The 22,669-nt window shown below is 58.3% G+C and overlaps 2 protein-coding genes across 16 annotated transcripts in view; one reads left to right on the top strand and one right to left on the bottom strand.

Moving 5' to 3' along the window:
• The first annotated feature begins 2,095 nt into the window (after positions 1-2,095).
• Positions 2,096-8,176, top strand: MFAP2 (microfibril associated protein 2). 10 transcript variants are annotated; one of them, XM_033842546.2, is made up of 10 exons: positions 2,096-2,236; positions 2,664-2,741; positions 4,510-4,587; positions 5,602-5,691; positions 5,878-5,904; positions 6,016-6,102; positions 6,228-6,272; positions 7,031-7,118; positions 7,338-7,411; positions 7,659-8,176. In XM_033842546.2, exons 3-10 carry the CDS (start codon positions 4,551-4,553, stop codon positions 7,760-7,762), a joined length of 552 nt encoding a protein of 183 aa, XP_033698437.1. In that variant the 5' UTR covers positions 2,096-2,236; positions 2,664-2,741; positions 4,510-4,550; the 3' UTR covers positions 7,763-8,176. The 10 variants fall into 10 exon arrangements, with proteins under 10 accessions (XP_033698437.1, XP_073651473.1, XP_073651482.1 ...); XM_073795372.1 differs by having other exon boundaries at positions 5,605-5,691; XM_073795369.1 differs by having other exon boundaries at positions 2,202-2,319; positions 2,664-2,814.
• Positions 8,177-9,420: 1,244 nt separating this feature from the next.
• CROCC (ciliary rootlet coiled-coil, rootletin) overlaps positions 9,421-22,669 on the bottom strand; it is a 48,460-nt gene continuing 35,211 nt past the window's right edge. For 5 of the 6 annotated variants that reach the window (XM_073795345.1, XM_073795347.1, XM_033842573.2 and 2 more), the window contains 11 exons: positions 21,459-21,831; positions 16,342-16,511; positions 16,111-16,231; positions 15,657-15,820; positions 13,987-14,202; positions 13,113-13,337; positions 12,534-12,683; positions 12,010-12,210; positions 11,673-11,804; positions 10,833-11,009; positions 9,421-10,003 (listed from right to left, as the gene is read on the bottom strand). In XM_073795345.1, coding sequence (XP_073651446.1) covers positions 9,917-10,003; positions 10,833-11,009; positions 11,673-11,804; positions 12,010-12,210; positions 12,534-12,683; positions 13,113-13,337; positions 13,987-14,202; positions 15,657-15,820; positions 16,111-16,231; positions 16,342-16,511; positions 21,459-21,831 — 2,016 coding nt within the window. In that variant the 3' untranslated portion in view covers positions 9,421-9,916. The other variant, XM_073795348.1, reaches the window with a different exon arrangement.

Here is a 22,669-nt window from a genome sequence, read left to right on the forward strand (position 1 = left end):
ACTGGGCACTGAGCCATCAGACAGCAGTGGTTCAGGGGGGCACATGCTGTTCAAAGGGAGGTTGGAGGACACGGCGAGGCCTGGGTTTGATTCCCGCCTCTACCCCTAGCTGATTCTTCGTGCATTTGTTGGGCAGTCGTGTGCCAGGCACAGGGGCTACGGCGGTGAACAAAAAACATGACCTCTGCCTGGGTGCAGCTTATAACGTGAGAGGCGAGCGGGGAAGGAGCAAATCTCCAAGAACACTGGGAGAAGAGTCTCCACACCTGCTCCTCCCTCCCCGGATAGCTGCCACCTGTGCTTGGGTCCTTCGAGCCAGAGGAGTGGGTAGAAGCAGCAGAGGATCTGGGAGCCAGGACACTAGAGGTGGCAGCTTTGGGGCTTCAGTTTCCCCTTTTTGTCAAGCGTAGGGGACAGCAGTTCTGCCAGGCGGTTTCCTCTCCTACACTAGTGGGATTGCATCTGGCAGCAGCGAAGGGCTAAGGAAGGGCAGAGAGGGCCGGGCTGGCCCCCGGGGCCCATAGTGCTCCAAGTGACAAAAATCCCTGCTTATTGTGCCATAGACACTGGAGCGGGGAGGGGGGCGGGGTGGCTGATAGTTATTCATTCATCCATTCACTTGACAGACCAGCACTGGGGAACGAACGATGCATGGGACATGGTCAGTCCCTGCCTAACAGGATTCAGTGTCTAAGGGACAAGCAGCCTGAGGAGACCTGACGGTGAGGGCCTGAATCAAGGGGCATCTCGATCCCCCTCCCAGCCTGAGCCCCCTGCCCCAGGCCTAGATTCCCGTGACCAGGCAGGACTGCCCCAGGGGCAGGAGACCTGCAACCCCACACCCGGCCAGCCTCCCAGGAGAATCCACTGTACATCATTTATTCATTCCACAAATGTTTACTGAACAGCTGCTCTGAGCCTGGCACTGTGCCTAGTGAGCAAAAACTGAGGATGAGCAGAAGCAGACCTTGTCCCTGTCTTCACGTGGCTGACAGGCTCTTCGGGGAGAGGGGCGGGATTCACATGGTCTCAGACATAAGGCAACAGCTGTGACCGGTAAAGCAGAAGATGCTTAAGAGCTCTAACAGGGAGAAAGGGAAGCCGCCTCTGAGGAAGGGAGGGCTTGATCTATAATCTGAAGGAGGAAAACCTCACCAGTGTTGCAGAAGGAAGAAACATCTTGAGCAAAGGCCTGGTGGCAGGTGGAGGAAGGGAGGGGTTTACTGAGAATCAGCCAGAAAGCCATTGAGGCTTTTGGGAGACCAGGCAGAGGGAATGAGGAGGCAGAGCCAGACTGTGATGAAAGGTAGGGCCTTTGGGGGCCCCGGGGGAGTTTAGCCTTGTTCCCGGGTACCTTGGGAAACCAGTGAAAGGCTTTAGGTAGAAGCCTCGCTGCCCCCCACCCTGTCTGAGGTGAGTGGGTGAGGGCAGGGCCCGTTTGGGAAGGCCTAGATTGGAGGTATTACAGAGTCAGAAGTAGTGGTGGGAGCTGGATTGCCTGCAGGGGGTGAGCACACAGGAGTTACAGTTAGCCGGGTGAGGGAAGGACGGTGGGCTCATTCCCTGCATGGGAACACCTTCAAGGGCCACGTCTGGGAAAGGTCGGGATGTTGTGAATTTGGACTTGGATCCTGTTGAATTGGATGTGCCTTGGGGACATTCGTGTGGCCAGGCCCAGTAGCCTGTAGCCTGTGGTTTCAAAGAAATGCTGGTTATGGAAGGCAGCTGTGGCCAGGAGCTGGCTAGGGAGACCCGGAAGGCACAACCAGAGAGGCAGAAGGAAAACCAGGCCAGGAAGGCTGTCCTGGAAGCTGGGAGAAGCCAAAAGGGAGGGCAAGGCTCTGTCTCGCTGAGCCGCGGGAGGCGAATCATCTTCCCGAGCCTCCTCTGTAAAATGGGGGCAGCACGCCCACTTCAACCATCTCACCACTTTGCGCTCCAGCTGTGATGAGGCCGTGAGGAGAAAGCACTTTGCACAGCGGAAAGTGCTGAACAGACGTGAGGCTGGCTCCGCGGGCGCCTCCTCCCCGCGGGGCTGCCCCCAGAAGAGGGTTGAAGACCCGAGGTCGCGGCGTGGCGGCCCCGGCGGCGGCGGCGGCGCTCGCGTTAGGACCCAGCGGATCCAGGCTGGAGGGCGGGCGCCGGCCCCGTCGGGGGCCCGGAGGGGGGTTCGGAGCGGGCAAAGGGGCGGCTCCGGCGGGCGGACTCGGAGCGGGCCGCGGAGTGACCCGGCCAGGTAGGCGCGGGCCTGGCGGCCTGACCGGGCCGGGGGCGCAAGGGGGGACTGGGTCGTGGGCCGCGACGTCGGAGGGCCCCCAGGTACTGAGGGTGCGGGTCTCTGCGGGTCCCCGATCCTGGGGGCGGCTTTCCTTTCGGGATCCCTGAGTCCGGGGCCGTCTGAGCAGATGCTAAGAGGGCACTTGGAAAGTTTGGGGTCGTTTGGAGGGGAAGACGCAAGTTGGGAAGGGAGGGGAGCCCGATTTGGGGGGCGTCGGGGATGGAGCGGCTTTTGTTCTCCCTGGGAGGTTGGAATGCGGCGGTTGGGGTGTGGGTGTCCGGCGGGAGCGGCGGGGACAGAGACGCGGAGAGACAAAGAGAGATCAGAGACCGAGAGAGCGCGAGGGAGCGCGCCCGAGCAAGTTTCCATGGTTGATTGTTCCCAGCTGTGCGGCGCTGCAACATCTGGTTTCCTCCAGCCGGACCCCAGCCCGGCCTCTGGAGCAGACAGAGCCTCCAGCAGAGTGAGTCAGTGAGCGTGGGGGCAGGGGGCCCGGAGGAGGCCCCACTAGTGCCCCTCCTCGCCAGGCACAGAGGGTAAGGGGCGTCCCAGCCGTGGAAGGGGCCAGGGGCCAGGAACAGGCCTCCTAGGCAGGTCCCGGCCTCCCGACACCCAAACAGTCTGTCGTCTAGATGTGCTTGGAGGTGTGGTCCCCTGGAGGGACCCGCTTCTGCCACAGGGACTCTCTTCTTTACAGCCCAGCCCTCCTTCCCCCAATAAGCCTGGGCCTGGGTGCTCAACCTCCGAGGGGAGGAAAGACTCCTTGCAGGGGGCCGAGAGGCCTAGGAGGGGCTTTGGGGACCGACAGAACCCCCTGCCCCCCAACCAACCTCCCCAGCTCGGGGCCTTCTCCTGAGTGGTGACAGCTCCAGCTAGCCTGCCTGCCACCAGCCTGGGGGGCAAGTAGGGGGCAGTGAGGCCTTGTGGGGAGCTCCAGGCCTTTCAGTCCCCCACCAAGAGGAGGCCAAGGGTGCTCAGAATGGGGATGTGGGAGCCAGATGTCCCGGCCTGGGGGGCAGCTTGAGTCACAGGTCTCGCCCCCGCCACCCCACCTCATCCCCACCCACCCCATCGACTGCAGCTAGGGTTGAGGAGGGAGTGAGAGGCTGAGTGTATGAGACAGGCAGCGGGACTGGACAGAAGGAGGGAAAGATGCCCATGTTTCTGCCCCTTCCCTCCCCCTCTCCCTCGACTCCCTGGGCGAGGCACGATGGGACAAAGTTAGGTTTCCATTCAGCTGTCCGGAAGAACTCCTTTTGTTGTGGCAGGGCGGGGGTCCTCCGGATGGGTGAGCCCAGGGACTCTCTCCCAGCCCTCCTAGCAGAAGGCTGACAGCCTTGGGGCTGCCCCGCACTGAGCTGGGACTGGACAAGAGGACCTGTAGATTCTGCCAAGTCCACTGTGGGGTCAAAGACTGGAGGCTAGACTCAACCAGGAGCTCTTGAACTTCAAGAGCCCAGTGAAAGCTAAGGACCACGGCCCTCTCCCCAAAAAACTACACACATAACACTTGTCATACAATGTCAGGTTGGGGGACATCACGGTCCCCTTCAGCGCTACCCTCTAGGATCTGGAGAGGCGCTTTTCAGACTCCACCCTAAGTGCTTCCTGCTGCCGCAGACAAGTAGACCTCAGTCTCGGTCTCGTGAGTGTGCGATGAAGTCAGCCAGGTCTTGGGAGGCCTGGAGGCCTGGCAGGAGAGGAATCTTCTAGGGGTGGGAACCCTGCCCAGGCCTGGCTGTCCCAGGGGCCCCCGAGGCCCAGGCACACATGTGGTTTCCTGCTAAGTCTGGGCTGCGATGTTGGCTGGGCAGGGTTGGAGTCCCGAGGATGGGCCTGGGGTCAGGATCAGTGCATTAGACACCTGGGGAAGTGCTGAACCAGAGGGTGGGCATGGATTGTGGCAAGGAGAGCAGGGGCAGGGCTGATAGAGGATTAGAAATGTCCATTTAGTGAGCAGGGCAGGGTAGGGTCTGTTTGTCAAGACCAGCTCTGGAGCCAGGTTGGAGGCCGAGTCCCTCGGGACCTGAACACCCAGTGGGCCATCAGGGACAGAGGATGTCCGTCCAAAGTAGTCCCCTCCCCCTGGGCCCAGACTCCATGACCCTCCACCTGCCTGGCTTCTGTTCCGAATCCCTCCTTCTCCAGGCTGAATTCGGGGCAGCAGAAGTGGGCTCTGCAGCCCTGGGGTAGTGGCCCGGGATACAGCTTGCTCCCTCCTCTTCCTCCAGCTGTCCCCTGACACCAGTCCAGCCCGCCTTGTTGTGTAACCATGAGAGCTGCCTACCTCTTCCTGCTGTTCCTGCCCGGTAAGTGGCACCTAGGTGGGTGGGGCTCCCTTTATGTGGGTTCCAGTAGGATTTGTAGGGGGAGGGAGCTGGCAGTAAGCTTTTGTCGTGTCCTATGGCCAGAACTCAGCTCCATCGCTCCCAGGGCCGTCCACCTCTTGGGCCACAGACAGCTGGTAACCCCTCCCAAAGACTAGAGGCACCTCCTGGGCCCCTCCTCAACCCTCCACAGCAGCAGACTGGCAGGATTCTGGAGAGTGGGCCCAGACACCAGGATCCACATTTTTCTTCTTACTTACTGACCCTCCCAGGAGCTGAGGTGCAGGAATGGAGGCCCCTAAGGCAGGGAGTCTGAAGGCCTGGGTTCTAGACCCCTTTGGGGCCCAACTAACCTATACAATCTTGACCTTGGAGAAGTCCCTGTTAGTCAAAATGAGGAGTTATCAATGGGGACCCCAAAGGCCCTGCCAGGTCTAACATCCATTAATTTAACAGATATTTGTGGAGCTCCTTCTTTGGGCCAGGCACTGAGCTAGGCCCTGGGAACACAGTGATGAACCAGGCAGACAGACCCCGCCCTCATGGTGTTGCCTGCCAGTCTAGGGAAGGGAGATGTGATAAGTGTCAGATTATGTTGAGTGCTATGATGGAAATAAACAGGAGAACGAGATGGAGAGTGTGGGTGGGCCAGCGAGGGCCTCTTAGCAGAGCTGAAATTTCAGTTGAGACTTGAAGGAGGAGAAGCAAATCAGGATGACAGGCCCAGGGAGAGTCAAGTGCAAAGGCCTTGGGGCAGGCAGCGGCCGGCATGGGGGAGAGGGGCAGGATATGACCCGTGAGGCGACACAGGACCAGGGAGTATAAGGGCCTTTATAGTCAAGGAAGGCGCTTGCCTCCTATGGGTCTAGAGTCTGTTGAGGATCTTAGGGTCTTACAGGCCTGCCCTAGGGACCTCTACCTACCCTCCCCAGAAGTGCTTTGGGGCCTCTGCTGCCCTTCCCTGCTGGACGTCCCCTCAGCTTTGCCTCCCCACAGCAGGCCTGCTGGCTCAGGGCCAGTACGACCTGGATCCGCTGCCTCCGTTCCCAGACCACGTCCAGTACACCCACTATAGCGACCAGATTGGTAAGCGCCTTGTCCGCCCCCAGGCCTCCCCGCCAGCCCTGCTCCCTGGATCTGCACGGCTCAGCCAGGGATCAGGTGGGGTGGTAGGGCGATGGGAATCTTGGGGTATGGTCCCTTGCTCAGTTGTGACCTGGGGCTGGGGGCTAGCCTGACCCCCACCAATTCCACATTCATCTTTATTTTCAGACAACCCGGACTACTATGATTATCAAGGTAAAGGGCTGAGGGCAGGATAGGATGGGCAGGCAGCTGGGTGGGGAGTCCGTAGAGACCTGCGGGCGATGGGAGTAGGGGAGCAGACCCTTTCATCATCTCTCGTTGCAGAGGTGACTCCTCGGCCCCCGGAGGAGCAGTTTCAGTTCCAGTCCCAGCAGCAAGTCCAACAGGAAGTCATTCCAGCTCCCACCTTAGGTAGGCCACCAGCTCCAGCCAGCCCCGGGAGTGGGGAGGTCTGTCCAGGGCTGGGAGAGGTGACCTCACCCTGCCCTGAATAGACCCGTCCCAGTGATCTCTGCCTGCCTCTCCCCCAACACCAGAACCAGGAACTGTAGAGACGGAGCCCACGGAGCCTGGGCCTCTGGGTAAGAACCTTCCTGACAACTGGAGGGACAGAGGCATGGCCCCGGAAGTTAGGGTGCAGTGGCGTGCGGCACTGGGAGGACAGAGAAAGCCAGGCCTTTTGCTCTCGCTGGGGTAGATGGTGGGGTGAGGGGCTTACAGAGGTGCCCCTGCTTTAGGCTGGCAACTCCAGGGCCCCCCGAGGCAGCTCTGGGAGATCCCCCTGCCCCTGGGCCCAGCTGGAGGCCAAGTTGGCTGCAGCCTCAGGAGGCGCCTCTACTCCCAGACACTGGGGCGGGGCGGGGCGGGAGCACGCCGGCGGCAGGACAGGGTGGTGCTCAGAGGCAGGAGAGGCAAGGATGGGGCAGGAAGCCCAGGCCAGCTCAGCGGTCCTCCCCTGGCCAAGAGCCCAAGAGCCAGCCTGTGTGTGAGGGACCCTGTCTCACAGCTCAGCGTGTGAGCGTGCGGACCTCCTGTGAGGCTGCTGTGGACTTTTGTGACTGTGTGCGGGTATAGGTTTGTGTCTGAATATATGCTTCCAAGCATGGTTGTGAATTTGTATATGTATAAATACACTGGATAAAATTGGGCAGCCTCGCAAGGTCCAACAGTGCTCGCGTGTGCGTGTGTTGGTGTGTGCACGCAGGTCTAGGCTGGGCCTGAGGGTGCAGGGGTACCTAGGCCCTGAGAGCCAGTCTCCCATGGGTGCGGTTGGGGGCTGCCACCCAGCTCTAAGCCCCCAGCTGCAGCCCCCCCAAGTGTGATCCCACCTGTCACTCAGACTGCCGCGAGGAGCAGTACCCGTGTACTCGCCTCTACTCCATACACAAGCCCTGTAAACAGTGTCTCAACGAGGTCTGCTTCTACAGGTGAGCGCAGGCAGGGACTGGGGGGACGGGGGTGGCAGGGGAGCGAGGGGGACCACAGCTCCAGCCAGCAATGTGGGAGTGGGGAAAGCTAGTGAGTCCCAAGGTTGAGCTCAACTCTGGTTACGCCCAGGCCTAGGGGCTGGGTCTCCGGCTCTCCCGTGGGGCAGGGTGAGGATGGGGCTGACGTTTCTCCCGGCCCCGTCCCTCTGTCCCTCTCAGCCTCCGCCGTGTGTATGTCATCAACAAGGAAATCTGTGTCCGCACGGTCTGTGCCCACGAGGAGCTCCTGCGAGGTAGGAAGGCCTCCACCCTCCTCTTTCCCCTGCCCCCATGCCCACTCGTCATCCATCCACGCGTCCACCCATCTGATGTTTATTAAACATGTGTTCAATCCAGGGCCACTTCCGGGGAATCCTGAGCTCCCCTCCCGGCTGCTTTTTATCCTCAGAACATCCCCCATCACCACGGTTGGGGCGGGGGTAGCAGTTTCCATCATCTAGCCGCACCCTGACCCCCACTCCTTCCTGCCACCCCCAACAGCTGACCTGTGTCGTGACAAGTTCTCCAAATGTGGCGTGATGGCCAGCAGCGGCCTGTGCCAATCTGTGGCAGCCTCCTGTGCCAGGAGCTGTGGGGGCTGCTAGGGTGGAACTGACACCCCGAGCCCTGGACCCTCCTCGGATCTGGGGCCCTCAGGCTCTGCCTGACCTGGTGCTTTTCTCCCCAGCCAGACGTTCCTCTTATCCCGTAAAATGTTAGTGGCTGCAGTGCCGGGGGTTGCCTCAGGCCCTTCCCCCAGCCTGCGGCCACCCTTGGGGCACAAAGGGGGCTCCCCAGTGTCCAGTCTCCGCCCCCAGGTGGGGGACATCCCAGGCCTCTCTGTGGGACCTGGGCCCCTGATGTGCCTTCTCCATCCCTCTGAGGACAGTCCCCCACTCCAGCCCCACCCCCAAGGTAGGCTATGACCCTCACCCCAGCTGGTCTGCTTGGATTTCCTACAGCCCCTGGGCATAGACCACCTTTGTTTTATACAAAATTAAAAACAGGTTTTTACAAAAGATTCAGAGTCACTTTTTCGGTCGAGGGCACAGAGGAGATGGCCAGCCTCAACACTGCATGTCCTCAGGGAGAGGCTACCAGGCCCCTTCGGGAGAAGGGTAGGTTCAGGTGACCTGTGGCCGTGCCTCCTCATCCACCCACTTCAGCTCTGACCTGCCCATAAAGATGGGCCATGACAACTGCCCCCGCCCCCAGGGTGTGTGTGTGTGCGTGTGTGCGTGTGTGTGTGTGTTGCAGGGGGTTGTATCAGAAATAGAAGGTTCAGGAATATAGCTTCCTCATTGTCAGGGCTGCCTGGTGAGTCTGTGAGTGCCCCATCACCAGAGAAGGGTGCAAGGCAAGATGAGAGGCCGCCCATGTGGAAGCGTATAGGGTGGAAGGCAGGAGGTCAAGGTTGGTGGACTCTGATATCAAGGGCTTTGGCAGGAGGGAAGGCTGGTGCAGTTCAGAGGGCAGAAACAGGGCAAGCTGTTACAACACCTCCCTCTGACCAGCATAGGAGACCAGGCTCTGTCTGAAGGCTCAGCACACAGGCCTATTTAACCCTCCAACCAGGCCTATGTGGTGGGTACAGTTAATATTCCCATCTTACAGACAGGGAAACTAAGCCTAGATTACATAAGCCACCCAAGGGTCCACAGTGGTAAGTGGCAGGGCTGGGGTGGAACCTGACTCCACTGGACTCCATGAGATGAATGGAATTTCTCCTTGGAAACACTCACTGAGCATCTTCTGTGTGTACTTCCTCATAACCACCCTGGGAAGCACGTTCCCATTTTACAGAGGAGCAAACTGAGGCTCTGATAGGTTAAGCGGCTTTGCCCAGGATCACCCAGCGGAGCCAAGGAAAGACCCCACGTCCACTCCCAGGCCTGCACTTGTTTACCACACCGCCTGGAATGCCTGTTACTGTCCAGAGGGCAGGCCCTGTCCTGAGGAGGAGCCAGAGAAAAGGGCAGAAAGCTTCAGCTGGAAAGAGTCGAGCGGCACAGGTTGGGTCCCATCCCAAACCTCAACAGCTCCATCTGTTAAATGGGGTGGGTGGCCCAGGACCCTGGAGGCCTCCCCATCCCGACATCCTGTGAGGTTGGTAAGTTCCTTACCTTTCGTCACAGGCCTTTCAAAAGCTGCCCCCATCTCCCTGAGCACCCACTAGGGGACCCCATCCCTCTGGCCCCAGGGCCCTCCTGTCCCCCCTCCTGTCTCCCAGGTGGAGAAGGCACATTAATAGTAAAGGGACACATCTGTACAAACCGTCTTTTTTTAAATGGGGTCATCTTGTTACAAAAAACACAACAGTTCTGAACAGTTAACATTGTAAAAACGTACAAAAATACAGGGACTCTGAACTCTGAGGAATTTCCTGACAAATACTCTGAACTAAGGCAAAGAGATCTCTGGGAAGCCAGAGAAGGTCCCCTGCCCCAGGCCTGGACATCCCTTCTCTTTCCCGTGAACCTGTGCTCCGGGGTTGGCCAGAGACAAGGTGGGGGGGAGGTCTCTCCAACCCCTGGCTTTGGCTCAGACACTCAGGGAGGACCTCAAACTGGTCCTGGGGGACCTCACACGGGCTCATCCTGGGGGAGAGGGGGCTGGACTGAGTGGGGAGCCCACAGAGGGTGGTCGGCTCTGACGAGGCTGGGAGGGCGCTGCCGGGTCTGGCCTGGTGCCGGAGTCCCCCCTCCCCTGTCCCGCCCCGGCCACGGGGCTGCTCTCCAGGGTGCCCGCCGGCAAGGTGCTCACTTCTCTGGGGGGCCGGAGGAGGGGGAGAAAGAAGCTGAGCCCCTTCGAAGCTCCTGCTGCAACTGTCCCTTCAGTGTGGATACCTGGAGAAGAAAGAGGCGGTAGGGCCAGCCCAGGACCCCAGCCTGGTTTCAGAAAAAGCGGGGCGGCGGGGGTGGGGTGTGGCTGATGGAAGGACACCAGAAGGGACCCAGTGCTGCCTGTTTCAGAAAAACCAGGTGTCATTAAGAGCCAGGGTATTTCCTCCCCTTCTCATTTTGCTCCATGGAGCAGCGGGGTGTCTCCAGACTGCTCGGCCTCTCTTTGGGGGCCACCCATCCCCACTCTCACCACTAGGCCAGGCCTGGAGCTAGCTGGACTCCAGGGGTGGACCTGTGACCCAGGCCTGGCCCACCAAAGCAGCCTTGCCCTGCAGACATGATCAGGGCAGAGATGGTCACAAGGGGGCCTGTGGTCTCAGCTGGCCAATGAGGCTCATCCTTGGGACTTGTGCTGCTGACCTCAGGGAAAAGGGCCCCCCTCTCCGCTGGGATCATGGGTTATTAGGATAACCCGAGGCTGGAGCTGCTGAGGCCACCTGTGCCACCCGGGGAGACGGCCTGCCCGGGCATGGAGCCGTGGCAAGGGGACTGAGTTCCAATGACATCACTTGAGCCCGTGTCCAGCCGTGGCTCATAGCAGCATAGATCCACCCGGACCGTTTCAGTTATGGGTGCCATTGACCACTTATACCCAAGAGGTTACTGCCAGCCCTCTCCCTGCCCCCACTTCTTCCTCTCCCTCGCCCCCTCCTCTTCCTCCGTCCCCTTCCCCCAGCTCCACACTTCCATCCTGGCCCAGCCTCCTGAAGGGGGAGTCCTGCCAATGCTGCCGCCCCCTGGGGAAGGACCAGAGCCCACCAGGCCTGAGTACCTGCTCCTCCAGGCCACGCACCCGCTGCCGGTGGGCCCGCTCCCGCGCCTCCAGAGTGCGCTCCGTCTGCACCTGGGCACTGCGCAGGCGATCCACTTCCTGCTGCAGCTCCAGCCGCTGCTCATCCACCTCCAGCCGTGCTGGGCTGTGGTTCTGCTGCAGTGCTGCCACCTGGGCCTGCAGGAGGGGCCACGGGTCAGGCCTCTGGCCGAAGGGTGTCAGGCACCTCCCTGGGGTGGGAGCCTGAGGGCCCCTTGGGGCAAAGCAGGGGCTGTAGGAGAGACCCTTGTTTTTCTCCCACCCACCCCCCAGCCCTCCTGGCCTGCAAATCCTGGGTCAGGGTAGTTAGTGACCCCCGTTCAGGCACACAAACACACACACAGACATATTCAAACACAGAAACAAGCCCATATGTGTATACAGATATAGATAGATAAGATAGATAAAAGCATGTAAAAACCTGTGTTCACACGGATGCATGCATATGTGCAAAAGCCCAGTACTCTTACATACATCTACATACAAGAAGAGACCTGTACACGAAGATACAGATATATCCCTAATACTTAGATATGCCACATCCATGCACCAGATTCGTGCTACACGCGCAAGAATACTCTCACAGACACTCATAGCTCTTCACGTCCACAACCAACGTGAGCACACAGGCGCGTGTGCTGACAGGTCTCTTTCCTCTCCACTCTGGGGAGGACCCCTCCCTCTGGGACCTGGCTCTGGGCACCCCCTCCAAGGCTCTGGGCTTGTGGACTGTGGGGGTGGAGTTGGGTCCAGGGCTGGGGAGAGAAAGCGTGTCCAGGGCTGGGTGGGCAGGGGCTAGACCTCCAGCAGCTGGATCTGCCCCCGGGCCTCGGCCAGCTCCAACTCAGCCTCTGTGAGCGTGTGGTCCAGGAGGCCCTTCTCTGCGCTCAGCCGCACCGTGTCCTCGTGACTGCGAAGCTTCTCCCATTCCACCTAGGTGGGGAGAGTGGGAGGGGGTCAGGGTGCTCGGGGAAGGAGGGAGGTCCCAGGAAGTGGGAGCAGCTCAGAAAGGGGTGTTGGGTTACAGGTAGCAGGGCCGGGGGGACTTGCAGCCCCCACATCCTGGGGATACACAGCTGGGACCAACCAGGGCTGGGACCCAAGGAAGTGAAGGGAGGGCCGTAGGGACACAGCCCACCTTGTCCAGCATCCTCTTGAGGGCCACCCGGTCCTTCTCCAGCTGCAGGGCTGAGCGCTCCGCCTCCCGCTTCTCGGCCTCCAGCTGAGCCAGGGCACGCTGCAGGCTCCCCAGGCGCTCCTGCAGCAGCCGCCGCTCATCCTGCAGCTTCTGGACCGTGTGTAGGGCCGCAGCCTCACCTTCTTGCCGTTGCCGCAGCGCCTGCAGCAGAAGCCAGCGAGTCCCTAATCCCTCTGGGCCTCAGGGTGTGCATCGGAAGCTTGGAGATGACGATGCCAGCCTGCCAGGCCCACTTTCTAGGTAAGGCTATTATGAGGCCCACATCAGGGAATGGTCACCCGAGGCCAGACAGTTCTCTCTGGGCCTCAGTTTCTCCATCTGTATAATGGGGATATGGACTGAGTGAACCACGCTTCCTCACAGGAGGCTGGGCCTAGGTTTGGGATAAGGTGGAGATAGGTGAGAAGGTCCCGATGCCGAGGGCCTCACGGTCCTGGGAACGGAAGGGCCACCCTGGCCCTCACCTCCTGCAGCTGTTGCAGCCGGCCCTCGGACTCCACCCGCTGCAGCTCCAGGTCCGCTAGCTCGCCCCGCACGGTCTGCACCTGCTCGGCCAGGGAGCTGCTCTGCTTCCTTGCCTCGGATAACGCCTGCCGCGTGGCCTCCAGCCGTTCCTGCGGGACAAGGGCTGATGGTGCCAGGCTGTCCTGGGAGCCCTGAGGCAAGGGGCTCCTCTCTACTCGGGACCTCCGGGCCAGGTTCACAGCCCCTTAAACAGGTAGTCCTCTCACCTGGAGAGTAAGCCAGACAGCAGGCCTGGCCCACAGCCTAGCCACTGACCTACACAAGGTGGGGAAGCCCTCAGACCCCAGCTCTTCCCTTAGCCTGCCCCTGGGTCCTGCAGCCTGTCCCAGTAGGCTTGATCCCACCTCCCCTCAGAGCCTCTCCTCATTGGCTGATGCTCTTACTGGGCCCACCCCTCCCTCAAAGGCAGTGCTTATTGACCGTCCCAGGGGTCAGCTCTCCACCAGGGCCCCCGAGCCTGCCTTTGTAGGCTAACTCTCACTGGGCCCGCCCGCAGCCAGACCCTGGAACCCCCATACTTGGAGCACTTGGCGGTCATGTTCACAAGCAGTCAGGGCCTTCTGCATGTGCAGGTTCTTGTCCTGGGTGCTGGTGAGGCTGGCGCTGCTTTGGGTCAGAGCCTCCATCAGGCCCTGCACCTTGTCCCGCAGGACCCCCTCGCTCTCTTCCACCTTGGCCAGGGCCCCCCTCAGCCGCTCGACCGTCAGCTGCAGAGTCCCCGCCTTCGCCTCACTGTCTGCCACCTGGTGGGAAGACAGACAGGATGGTCCAGGTGTGCCTAACCCAAGCCCCTGCCACCTCTCTCTAGGCCTTTCTCACTGATACTGTTCCCATGCGTTCCCACTGGCTCAGGTGACTACAACCTGGGCCCGGTCGCACCGCCAGTTAACTACCCTCACACAAAATGCCATCAACCTGGCTGTCCCAGACCCCGTGGTCTTCTGCCGGTTCTCATTCCCCTTTCCTCCCTGTTATGGAGAAGAAAGGGTAACCACCACAACCCTGAGATTTTCTGTGTTCTTGACTTAGGTGGGTGACAGTGTAGGGCTAGCAGAGCTACTGAACATTCCAGTTAGAGCTGAGCTTCCTGGCGGCCAAGGCAAAAAAAGAAAATGAGTGAAATCTATCTCTCTAACTGGTCCCACATGCCTCCTATGAGTGCAGACTCCATCAGCAAACAGTCCTGAATTCTCATTTTGGCCCTGCCTCTTATTAGCTATGGGATCTTGGGCAATGACGTCACCTCCGTGAGTTTCCATCCGCCCATCTGTGAAATGGGGTGATGATAATACCTGCCTCGCAGGGTAGCTGGGAGGATCAAACAGAGTCCCCATAATGCACTTGGCACAGGGCATGCAGAAGAGGGGCCTGAGGTCAGGGGAGGGGACCCACCTGCCTCTGCAGGGAGTCGACCCGCTCCCGGAGGGCCTGGGCCTGGGCCTCCCGGTCGCTCAGGCCCAGGCGGCTGCGCTGCAGCTCCCCCTCGAGCGAGCGCCGCTGCAGCTCCAGCTTGACGCTGCGGCTCTCAGAGGCATCCAGCACCTCCTTCAGACGCCGCTTGTCGCTCTCCAGCTTCACCTCGTTGGCCTTCATCTTGCTGATCTTCTCCTGTGGGTGGGGCAGGGCTCAGGCCCCAGCTGTGCAGCCCACCCCACGCCTCCCACATCCCTCAGGACCCTTAGGAGGAAGTGGGGAGCAGCCTGGAAGTGGTCACAGACACCACTTGCTGTGTGACCCAGGGCCAGCCCCTGACCCTCTTGGGGCCTCCGTCTCCCCACGTGCTCACAGGGTGACCTGAGGATCCCAGAGCACTTTCCAGTTTTGCCCAAGTCTCGCAGGCTGTGTGATCCAGGCTCATCCCTCCGTCCCTGCTCTCTGGCCCTATTTCACCTCTGTGTGGTCGAGGGACCAGATTGGTCCAGGGACGCCACAACCTGGGTGTTTACAGAGCCCCAGGGCGGTGAGGGTGGAAGGTGTAAAAATGCAGATTCCAGGGCTTCCCTGCTCTGCTGCATCGCTCTCCAGAGGCGGGCCCAGAGCTGCATGTGGGACCTGAGCTGAGTCGGGCAGGAGCCCTGGGCCCTGCCGGGTTTTAGGGGATGATACTCCTCCCTTCCCGATGCGGGGTCAGCTGGTGAAGGAGACTTGGGGAGTGGGGATAGGGCAGGAAGACAGACAGGGGTCCTTCTCTTCCTGTCACCATCCTAGAGACAGGGCGGGGCAAGGGGGTGTTATTACAACAGCGTCCAGGCCTGCCCCGCTTCCACCCTGCTCAGAGCCCCAACCCTGCCATGTCTGGGCCCAGCAGCCCCACTCTGGCTCCTGCCCAGCTTTGTTCCTGGCCTCCTCCCGCGGCCCCTGTGGCTGGGCCCAAGGCCAGAGCCGGAGCCGCAGACACAACAATCCAGCTCAAGCTCGGCCTGGAGCCAGAGGCCTGGGGTGGGCTGTGGGGACAGGCATGGAGGGCCAGAGGAGGAGAGGGGAGGGGGGGAATCTGCCGCTGCAAGAAGGGCTCAAGGCTTCGGCGGCCTGGACTGTCACCACCAGGGCCTGTGCTTCCTGCCCCAGACACACACACACACACGTGTGTACACACACACACACGCACGCACACACGTATATACAGATGTCTCCCAAACACACAAAACCCCCAGAACACCAGTGGTGTGGCTACACAGAGATGAAGGAAACAGGTCCGCTGAGCACCGTCTATGTGTTAAGAGTGCACGTGCATCGTCTCTGGGAGAGAGTTACTGTTCTCCCCCTTTTATACATGAGGAAAGCGAGAATCACACAGCAGGGCAAGAACTTGAACCCAGGTCTGTGAGCTGCAAACGCCCAGACTCTTTCTTCTGTAGCCTAAGGACCTCATATGGAACAAGATGATGAAATCTGAATGTGCTTTTGGAGAAAGTCACAGGCTGGTCACGTCAGTGGGTGCTGGCAGACCCAGGCAGACAGAACAGAGATGTGCACAGGAGGCCTTACAGACGTCCATTCAGGCGCACACAGATCGCCCGCACCCCGCCGCCCTCTCCCACTGGCCCTCAGCTCCTGCCTACCTGGCTGGCCCGGAGCTCGCTCTCGGTGGCCTGCAGGCCCCTCTCCAGGGCAGCCACCTGGTCCAGCACAGCCCGGCGCTCCCGCTCGCTGTGCCGCGCGCTCTCCTCCTGCAGCGCCAGCTCGGCCTGGGCCCCGCTCAGCCGCCCGTCCACGCTGCGCTGGGCTGCGGCCCCCGCCCAGCTCCGTCAGGCCCAGCCAGGCACACAGCCTGAGCCCTGAATCAGGTTCACCCTCCGCCCACTGCAGGGCTTGCCTCTCTGAGCCCTTGGGGGGTCCGTGGGTCTGGACACGGGGTGAGGCTGACCAGGGAGGGGGCCCCAGAGGAGACAGCCCGCTCAGGCCACGGTGGCCAGGGCAGGGACGCAGGAGTGGCTCAGGCCAAGCCCATAGCCTCCCACCTCAGCTGCTAAGGGCACAAGAGAGCAAAGCAAGGACCCAGAGGGTCAGACTCACCCTCCTCACTCGCAGCCACCGCCCTCTGCAACTGCCTCGCCCGTGAGGTCGCACTGTCCCTCTCGGCCTCCGCCTCCGCCAGCTGGCGACTCAGGGTACTCGTCTGGGCCCGAAGCTCATCCTGCAACCCCAATGTTGGGGGGAAGGGAAGACCTGCTCGGACGACCTGCGGCCCCTCACAGGGCCCTGGGCCACGGGGCTCCCCCTGCAGCCACTCACGCCCCACCTCACCCGTTCTCTCTGGGCGCTCTGCAGCTCCTGCAGGAACTCCCGGAGGGCCCCCCGCACTGCTTCCGGGTCCAGGTCTGGAGATGCCGGGGAGGTGGCAGGTCCTGGGGATGGTGGCTGGGACCCAGGGCTGCGTTCCAAGGGCTTGGGGCTGCTGAGCTCTTCCCCACTTCCTAGAGAATGAGACACGCTCAGGATGCAGGAGCCACAGGCCTCTCCTGCCTGGTTGGTGCCTGCAGGCTCCCAAGGCATCTCGCCCGTCCCTGCTGAGCCCGGCAGCCCAGTGAGCTCCCCACAGCGCAAACTGGGTCCCCTCGGCCTCTTGCTTAACCCTTGACCAGCTCTTCCAACCCTCAGAACCAAGCCCAGCTTCCTTGCCATCACCTGTCGCTCACCCCTACCAGCATCACCCTCTCCCTTGACAAGCTGGCCACTTCACATCACCCACAGCTCCCACGTTCTAGAACATTCCCTCTTACAAAGGCACCAGGACCTTTGTACCTTCTGTTGCCTTCTCTCTCAATGGCTTCTCTTTGCCTGGCCCATTCCTACGTGTAAAGAACCCTCCTCAGGGGCTTCCCTGGTGGCGCAGTGGTTGATAACCCACCTGCCAATGCAGGGGACACGGGTTCGAGCCCTGGGCCAGGAAGATCCCACATGCCACGGAGCAACTAAGCCCGTGCGCCACAACTACTGACCCTGTGCTCTAGAGACTGCAAGCCACAACTATTGAGCCCGAGTGCCGCAACTACTGAAGCCCGAGCGCCTAGAGCCCATGCTCCGCAACAAGAGAAGCCACCGCAGTGAGAAGCCCACACACCGCAAGGAAGAGTAGCCCCCGCTCGCCGCAACTAGAGAAAACCCACATGCAGCAGCAAAGACCCAATGCAGCCAAAAATTAAATAAATGAATAAATAAATAAATTTATTTTTAAAAAAAAGAACACTCCTCAGACACCTCCCTGACCCCAGGCTGGGTTAGGGTGAGCTCATCCCACCCTCATGGGGGTCCGATGTCTGCCTCTCCCACCCAGACCACAAGCGCATGAGGGCTGCATCCCCTGGGCCCAGTCCAAGGGCGGACACTCCATCCCCTCAACACCGCCCTGTAACGAGCGCTTACTATGTGCCAGGCACTGGGCCAATGCTTTCCCTACATCATCTCGTTTCATCCTCACAGTAATTCCCTGAGAGGTAAGGACCAACTTCCCCCCTTCACAGGCTGGGCAGGCTCAGAGCAGTTAAGTGATTTGCTTGGTCTCAAAGCTTGGAAGATCCAGAGCTGGGATTTGAACCCAGGTGCCCCTATTTCCCAGCAGAAAAACTTGAACTGTGCTTCGGAGATGACGGGCAATGACGAGGTGGGAGGGGACAGGGCGGACAGAGATGAGACAGCACCTGGAGGTCAATAATGAGAACTGCAGGACAGGGGTCGGCCTTAGCAGTGACACCCAGCCAGCCCCACGGCTACATCAGCACCCAGAGGACCCAGAGCGGGACGTCTACCCACTGCCTCCCTCCCCTCAGAGTGACGCCGGTACCCTCGTGGCGGCCTGCAAGGACCGCTTGAGCAGGTCTGGTGTCCCATGGCCTCACATCCCACACCTCTCCACCTGGTTCGCTACACTCCGGCAGCGCTGTGGCCCTTGCTGTGCACAGGACAGGGGTACCGCCACTCAGGACTTCTCCACTTGCCCTCAGTCTCTTCTCCCACCCTTCCCTTCCCCACCTCCTCCTCAGCGGGGCTCTCCCTGCCTCCCACAGGGACACCTTAGCCCCCGTCCTGGCCTTAGCTTCAAAAACAATTTCACTGGGGCTTCCCTGGAGGCGCAGTGGTTGAGAATCTGCCTGCCAATGCAGCGGACGCGGGTTTGAGCCCTGGTCTGGGAAGATCCCACATGCCGCGGAGCAACGAAGCCCGTGCACCACAACGACTGAGCCTGCGCTCTAGAGCCCGCACGCCACAACTACTGAGCCCGCGCGCCACAACAACTGGAGCCTGTGCTCCGCAGCAAGAGAAGCCACCGCAATGAGAAGCCGGCGCACCGCAACAAAGAGTAGCCCCTGCTCGCCACAACTAGAGAAAGCCCGCACGCTGCAACGAAGACCCAACGCAGCCAAAAATAAATAAATTAAAAAAAAAAAATTTTACTGTGATAAGATATATATAACAAAACATGCCTTTCTCACCACCTTTAAGTGGCATTAATTATATGCTGTTGTGTGAACATCACCACTGTTTCTAAATCCTTTCCATCACCCCTATTATGGGTTGAATCGCATTTCCTCAAAATTCGTATGTTGAAGTCCTAACTGCCATACCCAGAATGTGACCTTATTTGGAGATAGGGTTGTTATGGATGTCATGAGTTAAGACGAGGTCATATTGGAGTAGGGTGGACCCTAATCCAGTATAATCGGTGTCCTTATAAAAAGGGGGAATTGAGACACACACTCAAGGAGAGCTCCGTGTGAAGACTGGGGTTATGCTGCCATTAAGTCAAGGAACTACCAGAAGCTAGGAAACCTGGAACAAATTCTTCCCTAATGCCTTTAGGGGAAGCATGGCCCTGTAGACACCCTGACCTTGGACTTCTGGCTCCAGAACCCCGAGACATAAATTTCTGTTGTTTAAGCCACTCAGTTTGTGGTACTTTGTTACAGCAGCCTTGGCAGACTAATACAACCCCAAACTCTGTAACCAGTAAGCAGTAACTCTTAATTCTCCCCTCCTCACACCCCCTTATACCCTGGTAACCTCTACACTCTTTCTGTCTCCATGAATGTCTATTCTAAATATTTCATATAAGTAAAATCATACTATATTTGTCCTTTTGTGAGTAGCTTATTTCGCTTAGCATAACGTTGCCAAAGTTTACCCATGTTGTAACACGTATCAAAATGTCACTCCTTTTCAAGGTTGAATAATAATGGTATCACATGATCAACTCACCTGCCGACTCACACTTTGGTTGCTTCCACATTTTGGCTACTGTGAATAATGCTACAACCAACACTGGTGGACAATATCTATTCAAGTGCCTATTCTTTTGGGTATATACCTAGGTGTGGAATTGTTAGGTCAGACGGTAATTCTAAGTTTTAGTTTTTTGAGGAACTGCCAAACTGTTTTCCAAAGGGGCTGCATCGTTTTACATTCTCACCAGCAATATCCCTTGACTTATTTTTCCTTACCTATTTTCCAGCTCATACCACCACCCAATACATTCTATATTTAATTTATATAGCACTTTTATTGTCTGCTACTCCCATACCTAGACCATAAGCTCCATAAAAGCAGAACTGCTTGTCAGTTTTGTTTACCACTCCATCCCCAGTGCTTCAACTGTACTGGGCACATAGTACGTGCTTAATAAATAGCGGAACTGAATGAACGAATGCAATCCTGGGGCTAAATCCGTGGATTTGAAGAGGCAACAACTCAATATCTCATAGTGAAATTTCCCACCGTTCTAAGATTCCACAGGTTCTATTCTAGGCCCTAGGAATCAAGGTGAGATTGGGGTCAGGCCGAGACAAGACGAATGCTCCCTAAAAGGCTGCTTGCACCTGCTGAAACACAGTGCGGATTTTCCCAGAGTCATCCCCTGGGCCTTGGGAGCAGGTGCGGGTGTGAGGATCTCTTCTGAAGAAGTTCCTGGAAAGGGGGTTGGGCTGAATGTGTATCTTTCTGGGGTAGATATGGGGGTCACAGGTCTGGTATGGAGGGGTGTGGAGCCAGCGACAAGAGAATGAAGAGGATGAGGTGCTGATGGAGAGAGGGCAGGGGTCAATTAGAAAGGGTGGAGACTCAAAGACTCAGAGGAGTTAAGGGCATTAAGAAGCAGCACCGTCAGCCACTATGGAAAACAGTATGGAGGGTCCTCAAAAAACTAAAACTAGAGCTGCCATATGACCCAGCAATCCCAGTCCTGGGCATGTATCCAGACAAAATATAATGGAAAAAGATACATGCACCCCTATGTTCACAGCAGCACATATTCACAATAGCCAAGACATGGAAACAACCTAACTGTCCATCGACAGATGAATGGATAAAGAAGATATGGTACAGGGACTTCCCTGGTGGCGCAGTGGATGAGACTCCATGCTACCAATGCAGGGGGCCCGGGTTCGATCCCTTGTCAGGGAACTAGATCCCACAACTAAGAGTTCGTACACCACAACTAAGGAGCCAGCAAGCCGCAACTAAGGAGCCCTGGAGCCACAACTAAGGAGCCCACCTGCTGCAACTAAGACCTGGTGCAACCAAATAAATAAATAATTTCTTTTTTTAAAAAAAAAAGATGATGTGGTATACACATACAATGGAATACTACTCAGTCATAAAAAAGAACAAAATAATGCCATTTGCAGCAACATGGATGGACCTAGAGATTATCATACTAAGTGAAGTAAATCAGAAAGAGAAAGACAAATACCATATGATAATCACTTAAATATGGAATCTAAAATATGACACAAATGAACTTTTATGACACAGAAACAGACTCACAGACACAGAACAGACTTGTGGCTGACATGGGGAAAGGGGGGTGGGAGAGGAATTGAGTGGGAGTTTGGGATTAGCAGATGCAAACTATTATGTATAGAATGGATAAACAACAAGGTCCTACTGTATAGCACAGGGAACTATATTCAATATTGTGATAAATAATGAAACAGGATATTTTAAAAATGTATATACATGTATAACTGAATCACTTTGCAATACAGCAGAAATTACCACATTGTAAATCAACTATATTTCAATGGAAAAAAAAAAGCGGCGCCCTCTACTCCCTTTAAAAAGAAGCAGGCTACGTTGTGCGCAGATCAGCCTGGGTGAGTGGCAGGACAGAGACTGGGCTCAAGAGGGGCGTGGCCCAGCGAAGGGCCAGAAAGTGATGTAAGGGGGGTGGGGGGCGCAGGTAGGCGGGTCTCAGCAAGGAACTAGCTGAAGAGGCGGGGTTTGAGACTGGTCATCAAAAGAGGGGCGGGGCGGACCAGGCCAAGGGCGGCCTCGTAGGCGGGACAGAACTGGACATGGGGGCGGAGTAGGGGCGGAGGTTCTTCGAGGCCCGCCCACTGACCCTCCCCTTCTCCACCGAGCTCTCTCACCTCCAGCAGGCGCGCTCCGGTTAGGAGAGACGGGCGCGGGCCGCGGGGGAGGGCTGGACACACCACCGAGGCCCAGGCCCCGGCGCAGGGCTGAGCGCAGGCCCCCCAGCTGGGCCTCCGCTGCGCGCCGTTGCGTCTCCACGCGGGCCAGCTCGGCCTCCAGGCCTTGAGCCCGGCCCTCGGCCGCGCTCAGTCGCAGCCCCAGCTCCGCAGCCTCGGCCCGGGCGGCCTCCAGCTTCAGTTCCAGGCTGCGGGCATGGTCCAACTGCTGTTTCTGGGCGCTGTGTGCCTCCTCCAGGGAGCCCAGCAGGCCTCGCTCGCGGGTCCGGAACTCGCCCTCTTGCTCCTGCAGCTTCCGCTGGGCTCCCTGGAGCTGGGGTGAGGGGCCAAGGCCGGGAGGTGGGGGTCAGCAAGGCCGCCCCTCAACCCGACACCCACCCTCCCAGGCTCAGCCTGGAGCCCACGGGCCCGAAAGTGGCTTGCAGAACTCCTGTTTCGTTAATGGTCTCCACCCAGGCAGGAGATGCAGGAACATCATGGGAGTATGGAAGGAAACTATTAGAATTTGTTTACCTCTTTCTTCTGTGTATATGCCTTGCAATGTACACAGTTTATTAGTAATAAGCTCACAGCTAATGCTTACACAGATAGGAATTATTAGTGCCAGGCACTAAGTACTTTCCCCTCAAAAAAATCAACTCTAATTACCACTATAAATCATCCCCATTTTACAGATGAGGAAACTGAGCACAGGGCAGTTATGTAACTTGCCGGAGGCCACACAGCTAGTAAACTGAGAGCTAGGATTCAAAGCCAGGCACCCTGGCTCCAGAGCCTTTTCTCTTAACCACTAGGCCACACTGCCTCTCGGTACACATAATTTATCAATAAATCCCACAATGAGGGGAGGTAATAAAAAATTATTTACCAGTGAAGTGCATGGTCACACACACTCACACATACCCCTCTGGTTCCGAGAATGAGTCAACCTCTCACAGTCATCAGTTTCAATGGAGACCATCTATGGAACACCTCCTGGATGACAAGACCTACACAAGGACCTGGTATACATCCCCTGCTGTGCTAGCCCCTATCCCGTGAATGCTCTAAAGCACAGAGAGGTTGAGTGATTTAGTCAAGGTCACACAGTAGATTCACTGCCAGAAAACACAGAGTGAAAAGAGTGTAGGCTTTGGAGTCTGACAGACCTG

This window comes from Tursiops truncatus, chromosome 1 (assembly GCF_011762595.2).
Source record: "Tursiops truncatus isolate mTurTru1 chromosome 1, mTurTru1.mat.Y, whole genome shotgun sequence".
NCBI lineage: Eukaryota > Metazoa > Chordata > Mammalia > Artiodactyla > Delphinidae > Tursiops > Tursiops truncatus.

Bases quoted from the DNA above. Each gene is read 5' to 3' on its own strand.
- MFAP2 (XM_033842546.2), top strand. From the start codon at position 4,551: ATGAGAGCTGCCTACCTCTTCCTGCTGTTCCTGCCCG. The intron at 6,103-6,227 runs GTAGGCCACCAG...CCCCAACACCAG, and splicing joins CATTCCAGCTCCCACCTTAG to AACCAGGAACTGTAGAGACG. The intron at 7,412-7,658 runs GTAGGAAGGCCT...CACCCCCAACAG, and splicing joins CCACGAGGAGCTCCTGCGAG to CTGACCTGTGTCGTGACAAG.